This window comes from Rhea americana, unplaced genomic scaffold, assembly GCF_003343005.1.
Source record: "Rhea americana isolate MKP2758 unplaced genomic scaffold, rheAme1 scaffold_106, whole genome shotgun sequence".
NCBI lineage: Eukaryota > Metazoa > Chordata > Aves > Rheiformes > Rheidae > Rhea > Rhea americana.
Genome location: NW_028185106.1, coordinates 1,487,658 through 1,496,145, shown reverse-complemented (window position 1 = coordinate 1,496,145; position 8,488 = coordinate 1,487,658). Strand labels below are relative to the sequence as shown.

The 8,488-nt window shown below is 40.5% G+C and overlaps 2 protein-coding genes across 3 annotated transcripts in view; one reads left to right on the top strand and one right to left on the bottom strand.

The window, feature by feature from the left end:
• Positions 1-3,289: 3,289 nt before the first annotated feature.
• TIFA (TRAF interacting protein with forkhead associated domain) lies at positions 3,290-8,459 on the bottom strand. Its single transcript, XM_085309225.1, has 2 exons — positions 8,335-8,459; positions 3,290-4,395 (listed from the first exon to the last, which is right to left on the bottom strand). The coding sequence occupies exon 2, from the start codon at positions 4,373-4,375 to the stop codon at positions 3,812-3,814; it is 564 nt and encodes a 187-aa protein (XP_085165351.1). The 5' UTR covers positions 4,376-4,395; positions 8,335-8,459; the 3' UTR covers positions 3,290-3,811.
• Positions 8,076-8,488, top strand: part of ALPK1 (alpha kinase 1) — a 51,428-nt gene continuing 51,015 nt past the window's right edge. For both annotated transcript variants that reach the window (XM_085309195.1, XM_085309204.1), the window contains exon 1: positions 8,076-8,312. The gene's annotated coding sequence lies outside the window, so the exon portion shown is untranslated. The remainder of the gene's footprint in view (positions 8,313-8,488) is intronic.

Here is an 8,488-nt window from a genome sequence, read left to right as displayed (position 1 = left end):
GTTTTCTGGACTGACATGTTATAGAACTGGTGACTACAATTTCTCAACTGTAGTGGTTTTTTTATATTTGTTTTGCAGAAAATGATAGCATTCTTAGGACTTTGGAAGGAATCATAATAAAGTAAGTCTTTTTATTATTTTTTTATGATCATCAATGCTGTGAGAGACTGTGCTGGTTTTTGAGTGTAGCTCAAGGCACCTGTATGAATAGGCTAAATCAAGCAAGAATGTGTATTTTTTTTTTTGATGCCAATGCCTCCAATTTTTGCAGTTACGTAAGTACTAGACTCAAGGCTGTTTTCGATGATATAAATTAAGAATAACTCAGTGAAGGCACCTCAAGACATACACGAGAGGACCTTAAAGCCAACTGTTTAAATTTTCACAACTTCCATTAGATGCCTAGTCTAAAGCCTTTGAAATCTGTGGGAATGTTTTCAGCAAGCTTTTAAGTCAGGCTCAGAGTGCTTTTAGCAGTGACAAAGTGAGGAAGGCAGCATAGCTCATGAGACAACCAAGCTATAGGAAAGTAAGTGCTACAAAATTGGTACATAGTAATGCGTCTGATGCTGTCCTGTAGTTATATGATCCCTGACTTCCCAAACAGCAAGTACTCACAATTTTAAAAGCTGCAAGCAGACAGTGGAACCCTTAGGAGCAATTTAGTTTTGTCCTATGTATCAAAATGACTCCTGGATGAACTGCTTCAAAATAACTGTTCAACTTATTCATCAGTGACCTGGATGAAGGGACAGAGTGCCTCCTCAACAAGTTTGCTGACAATACCAAACTGGGAGGAGTGGCTGATCCACTAGAAGGCTGTGCTGCCATTCAGAGAGACCTGGACAGGCTGCGGGGGGGGGGGGGGGGGGGGGGGGGGGGGGGGGGGGGGGGGGGGGGGGGGGGGGGGGAAGGTTTGAGCAAACACTGGCACAGGTTGCCCAGAGAGGTTGTGAAGTCTCCTTCTCTGGAGATATTCAAAACCCACCTGGACGTGATCCTGTGCAACATGCTCTAGGTGACCCTGCTTGAGCAGAAGTGTTGGACTACATGATCTCCAGAGTCCCTTCCAACCTCAACCATTCTGTGATTCTGCGAAAATTTTCATACCACCAGTGCCAGCTTCTCATTTATCTAAAATTCTATGCAGTGCAACTTTCTTCAGGTTTATACCTCAACCTGCATGTCTGGCTGTGCACTCATGGCCATCAGCTGCTCCCAGTGAAATGGTAGCCAAATGCTTAGGAGACAGCACAAAGATGGCTAATAAGCTAACAGTTACACATCTGTGTAATGTGCCCTTACCTGCATTTTAATGTATTTACCTCTTGTATTTTCACAGGCAAAAGTAACTGGATTTTCTCTTTACACTGCATTTCTCCTTAGTGTATTGCCATGCTCTTCAGTGCATGCTCTTCAGTGACTTCTTTAGCCAGGACATCTTCTAGGAGTAAGCTTCTAAATTAAACACTTTCCAAGTCAGTTGATACTGTTACTGTTTTCCTCTTTGAGTCAAACTAATATATCTGCTATTTAAGTCAACAGAGTGATAGGATTCTCCTAAGAGATTAATCATTTTTTTGTATGTATTTTATGGTTGAGTCTCACCCAGCTACATATAGTTTTAGAAATGATTAGGGTTTGGAAAACATTGGGTTTTGTTTTTTTTTCTATTCCCAAGATAAATATTTTTCCCCAGTTCGTGGAGATGTGTCTATTCAATGTTCCACCGCAGTTCTGTTGATGTCCAGAGTCCCTCTAGACAGAGTGAATGCAGAATGTACAACAAGATGCAGCACTGTGTACTCTGCAGAGCCGACGAAGGTTTTCTCGGGTAAGCAACTACTGTTTTTAGAGACTTGGTTTTATAACACACTTGAAAACTCGAGCTTGATGTCATTTTTTTCTGCAGATAACAGCACCAAATATGGAAGCAATTTATATGACTAGTGGCATAGACTAATTTTGTGTGGGACAGGGCCAGTGAATAGAAATTGCTTACTACTACTACTACTTAGTGGTAGTTTTAGCAATCTGTTTTTGAAAGCCAAAGCATTACAAAACAGGAACTTGCATGTCATCGCTAATAACTTAATAGCAYTAATAGGAACAGTGCAAAACAAACATTCCCTCCTCTCTTGGACACTACACATTTTATGAGGGGTTGATTGCAGATAGATGATGATACATGTATGAGCTTGTGTAAGATTGTGCTTTCATCTTGCTTTCTTTTTCTAGACAGAGCTTGTATTTGTCATTACTTGCATCTCTGTCTAATTAAAGAGCAGAAAGACTCAGGTCAAAAGCGTTTAAAAGCCAACCAGGCTGTCTCAAAGAGTAGAAAATTTGGGAAACAAGGCATTTTTGGTAAGGGTGCGACCAACAGAATAACAAAATCCTATATAAGCCGATGTTTAGTTCTCATTGTCTCTCTAGTGACTTGCTTTCTCTTGTAGTTGCTCACCTTAATCTCAGATAATGCTATGTAATTTTCCTTTCAGTTATACTTCYGGCTTTCTTGCACTTGTAAAGATTATTGTTGAAATGCATTCCTAATATTTAGGAGGATAAAATGTTTGGGGCACCTAAAATGTAAACTCTATCTCAGGATTCCCCTGACAGGTAGGTTTTAGATCGTTAGAGATGCATGGTTGATGTAAAATTCTGTCACCTCCTCAATGCTGTGTATTTGTGCAGATGGAAGTAGTTAGTGTACAGGGAAGGAGAGTGATCTACTGCATGTTTAGGATAATTAAGCTATTGAGCAGATCTAATACTTGATGATAAGATGGGTAACTCACAGGTATGTTCTTATTCTTTCCTGTATGTCTTTGAAACAACATAAAATAACTTGCCAAATTGGAGGGAAGCTCTAGTGAAATGTTAGGCACTCACAGACATACATAACTGAAACAATTTTTGAGTACTACTGGGTATTTAACCAAAAATGTTAACTGGAAACAAAATTGTAAGCAAGGTGCTTACACTTGCTTACACTTGCTGAAAGTGTTTCAGTTAACTCTTATCTTGGAGCAGTGCCGCTTTTAGAAAGCCCATGATATTGCCAGTAAAAATTTTTTATCTGAATTGTCCTAGGAGTTATTTTACTTACATAAGTACTTCCCAGTTACATTTGTAGAGGAAGACAAATCCTTACTGAGTAACTAAATGCTTTTACTAAAAAGTTCAGCTAGATATACACATAAGACGAACACTGACATTGTATGGTTATTTACATTAACAAAAAAAAGCAGTTAAATTGCAAAAATATTTTTAATCCATTGAAAAAATAGAAGAAAATTCTGCAAAGTTAATGCAAGCGGTAAGTAAAAAGGATGATGCTGACAAAGTGTTTCTAAGCTGTAAAACCTGGAAAGTTACGATCTAGATTTAAAAATAGTGATCAGAACTTAGTGTCAAAAGCATAGCACAAAATATAACAAATGTAACAAGATACCACATCCCTACTCAGCTACTCAATGTTGGGGCTAAAACACCATTTGGCATGCTCAGTTGGAGCATGTAGGCCTGGTTCTTGAATTGAATCTGCTTCTGTGGACTTAAGTGTCCGTGTAAACTGGGGTCTCCCACATGCTGATGTGGCAAACAGTGGTTATCAGACAGCACACATGCCCAAGAAAGGACAGGGGCAGGAGCCTGCTTCTGTTGAAGCAATGAAATTCTGGTGCACTCATCCTGAGCACAAAGGCTAAGAGGAYTGACATAACAGCAGTAAGGACTACATGATTTCAGATCCAGAAGTCATGCAGGTTTCAAATGTTTAAAATCTGATCCAGCCTCCTTTTCCTGACTAGTATGACTCATTTTCATCAGTCTCTGTTGGGCTTTTGTCTTGGGAAAGAAACAAAGAAGGGAAAGTGCCAGTCTCAGGTATGGGTTGCAGTGATGGCAGGCATTTTTCTTGTAAGAGTGGCATTTGAGCCAAATGTAAGTAAGTTTCAAAATAATCCATAGACTCTCCTTCTTGTATCTCTGTTAAGATCTGGTAGTCCCCAAAACAAATGATGCACTTCCATGGCAAGTCAGTTTTGTTCAAGTAACCCAGTTCRGTGTGGCCCACAGTCAGCTTTGTTTTCTTGCTCATGTTCTTTATCTCAAAACAAAATTCTGAGCTGTTCAGTTTTCTGTAAAACTGCAAAGAAAACTGAATCCGAGAAACACGAGAATCCATTAAGTTATATTGGCAGATATTAGGATCGCGGCCGAACACAGCCATCTCATCTGCCCGGAGCTGTTCTCGCTTATAGAAATTCAGGCAACGAAACATCCTYTTGTCATCTTGGCAAGGATGGTAAAAAGTCATGTGGAGACATGTTACTGTTTCTTCAGTATCAGCTTCTTCACACGAGGTCATGATGACATAAGTCCTCAGAACTACAAGAAAGCAGCAAAATTCAGAGCACAGAATCAATGTAAGGCCAAAAAAATGGTACTACTTCAGACTGGCACTAAAGTACTTTACATGCTATTGTTTAGTGCCTGTGTACTTATAAGAAATGATAGTAAACAATGAAACTACTGGAACAAAGATGTGGAAGTAGAACAAACCCAGTCCATGACTATCATCTTTTCCGACCGCTTTGCCAAGGATTCCACAATGGTGACTACCGCTAAATGGCAGTGACTCTTGCCAGCTATATAAAGTGAGGTTGATAGCCATCTCGTATGGATTGTGATCATTACTTAGCACTTGAGAACTCTGAAAAAAATACATGACTGCAAATTGCTAACACCTAGTTCTTCACAAGGATCTCACAAGTAGATTTATCTTTGRAAGAAATATGTCACTTAGCAGGAATGTTCTATGGACCTGCAATAGAACATTAAGTAGTAGTATCTGTGATAGTGTGCACACTGTTTTACAGGGTATTCCTTTGACTAGAAGGTATCAGACAAGTAACTTTTACAAGTGCAGTCTGACTGTAGGCAGTAATATTTCAACATTGTAAAAAGCAACATGTTGGATCTTTAATCAGATTCTACCTCTTGTATAATAAAAAATACAATGTCTAGAAATAACTGATGTGACAGTGTGTAAAATGAACCCMAAAGCTCTAATTTCAGAGGGACTTAGAGCAGGAATTGTCACCAATTCTAGTTTTTTCACTTTTGGCTCACTGCCTATCTGAAAATCTGAGTCCCAGCAATCTAGTGCAGAAATGCCGTAGGACTAAAAAATGTTGTTATTGTTTTCTTTTAAAGAGCTGCTCAAATGCAGCATGGAGGTACTTGCTTATGAACTGAATTCTATTCCAAAGTCTGACTTACTGCAGTGCATCCCAGTAAAATATTAGACACACTAGAAAGCATTGCAGTCTGGTGCTCTGTACATGAATGCTGAATATTTAAAGGTAATGGACTGACAGTCTAAAGAAAGAAAAGACAGGGTAATTACAGTAGGAACCCAAGAATGAGTTGTCAGTTGCTCACCAGAGAAAAAGCTTATTAAACTGCATTATTAACAAGTAGCCATTTAAATAGAATCCTGTAGTGCAGATGTTCGCAATGTTTTTCTTTCAGATCTCYATGAGTTCCCAACACATCACACTGATTCTGAACTTCCTCACCAGCTCTGTTCAGTGAATCATTATAAGAAGTAATTTATAATTCAATCTGTTCTGTTTTATGGCWAGGTGAATCATCACTGCAATAAGTAACTTGTAACTTCTTGCTTTTAAAGGCTAAATTATATCAGTGTTTGTAAACAGTGAATGGTGTATCAGTGCACCTCTTCCTAGGTGAAACCTAGAATTCTCCTCCTTCTAGACTTGTAATACACTAACAACAACACTTCTGACACAAGTTTGGCTAAAGCTTAGTTTACTTTCTTAAGTAGCCTACAACAGGGCTTATACCAAGCTTAGATGATTAGAGAAACATCAAATTTCAGGTTCTCACTTTAAAGAGCTGACTTTAAACCAAACTAGAAAATATCATTTTATGCTTTTGACAAAAGTATGAATAGACTCCCTGCTTGCAGGTTATTCAGGAACAACCATCATCTACAAGACAAGTTGCCGTGGCACAAGTCTCCATTACTCATTCTGCTAGCATTCCTCAACTCCAATTAGTTGGTAGCACCTTTATGAGCTAGAGATTGACTCTTTAGCCTGACCCTGTGTTTACTTCTCCACTTTCCTGTTTTGCACCAGTTACAGGAATTGAGATGTGTTACATGAGATCAACTTTTCTCAAAGGGGAAAACCAGCTCATTTCACTTCAAAAACAGTCTGCAGAAAGAGTTTTCAGTCTCAAGACCTGGGCTGAATTTGATACTGATTTAAAAACATGTTCTTCTCCCACTAGTTTCTTTATCTATTTCTGAAGTGCATCAATGCTGGGCAAAAAACAGACAAGAATAAAAGAAATATATTCTGAGGAATTTGCAGAGTGCACAACTGTATATAATAACATCAATGTAAAATACTGTCTTCCTTCAATTTTTTTTCTAAATTTTACAAATGCTAATATGTATCAATTAGAGCAGGGTAGGAACCTTTCCAAAAATGGTACATCGGGACATGTTCAGTGGGAAATGCTGCCTTTCTGAGAGGCAAAGATTCACAGACTGCTTCCAAAATACAGCAGCACTCATTGAACTCAGCTCCTAGACCACTGATTCAAGATCTACTCGTATGCCATCTCAGGCACTCCGAGCCCAGTTGCTGAGGCCTGATTTAAAAGTTTATAGAAGTAGGACTGAACAGACTTTCACCTAAATCCTGAAGAAGTTTCTATTTGCCAGATTGTATGGGAGAACAAAAGGATTGTACTGGACAGGAGAAAGACTTCAAGAATTCTATCTGGAGAAGGAAGCTTTCCTTGAGTTAAAAAAAAAAAAAATCAACATTCCTCCTGCAGCCCATTGTCCTCATACTGCCTGTATCTTCACTTGAGTCAAATGATCATGACCTCACCTCGTCGTCTTCTCTCAACATCCTCTCTTGCAGTGCGCAAAAGAGATTAGTTTGTTTTAGTGAGCGGACTTCAACATTATTCTATCAGCTGGATTTGTTGTGTAAGCTTTATTAACTGGTTGTTCTTGGAATACTCTCTAGAGATGGAAATTACTATTTTTGCTCACACTCTTTATGGTGCTTTTCACTATGAGGATCTAAGTTCTTCAAAGCATTAGTGTTCAGAATGGGATTACCATTGTCCCCCTTTTTTAGATACAGATGAATGACATGGAGAAACAAGAATGAGGATACCTAACTTGACACCCTTAGGGCTCYAACCTGTTTAAGTGTCTAACAAACAATTTATTCAAGCATTTTAACTTTCTACATGCGAGTTACAGTTCAGACCGCTCTGTCTGTTTACATAAATTAGAACATGGGGTTTCAACCTGAATACCAATAAAATCTGTTTTGTGGCCGCTTTTAATTTTAAATGACCATGAACATGGGTGGATTTTCAAGGATGTTACATAATTGCTTTAAAGCACATAGCTATGCTTTTTGTCTTCCTGAAATCCTATGCTGCAGTCACTAGAGTATCTTCTGCTGCCTGTAAGATATTACGTATGAGGCCAGCAGACAACAGCCTCTTTTTAAAGCCTCAATTCATCCCCAAGCAGGTTCGTCCTGCGCACTGAGTCAGGTGTTTAATGCAGACAGTAAGGCATGTGTACCTAAATATACACTGTACATTACACAGCTGTACATGGAAAACAAGTGTTTTCTAGGCAAACTACTTCTGACATTGCCTAACTTTGTAGTCCTTGCATTCTGCAAACTTAGTGTTGTTTAAAGAATAATCTTTGTTGTAATTGTACCCTTTTTGCATGAATATATGCTTAAAGTGTCATTCATTCCCAGTCCCCTGTGTGCACAAATCAGACTTCCTGAACATGACTTTATGCCACTCTGAGGTATTTCAGCTGCAAAAAAACAGTTTCTCATGCTGCYGATTACAATGGAAACTTCCACAAGAGCTCAGATGCCAAAACCATGATCTAAATCAGTAATTTCTGAAAAGTCCCAGCTGACCTCAAAGCCAGTGCCATCCACAAGATGTTACAAGTGCAGAGCGCRAACAGTTGTGAACGCCTTCAAATCTTCCAGAACTGAGCAGTGACCACCGGGACGTCCTTCTCCAGCGCTGGAAGCCGATCGCTGAGAACCGACAGTGACAAACTGGCACAGTCGCGACACGCCACAGCCGACAAGGAGACGCGCAGTCGCGACAAGCCCACGCCCGCTCCCGAGGAGGCGCGGCTGAGCGCGAGGGCGGGGGATCCCTTCACGGCCGCCGCGCTCCCCGCCTCACGGGCTCGGCCTGCGCCCACGGTGACTGTCCCCGGGCTCTCACCTGTCCGCTGGGGGTGCGGGGTCCGCCGCGGCGCCTCCRGCCGCCTTCCGCCGTGCGCGGAGAGTGTGCGCCCGGCGTCCTTCGTGTTCCCTGCCCTCTCTGCCTGGCGCTACCGCTGCGAAACGGCCCGTCAGAGCCCCGCGGGCGCGGCGCG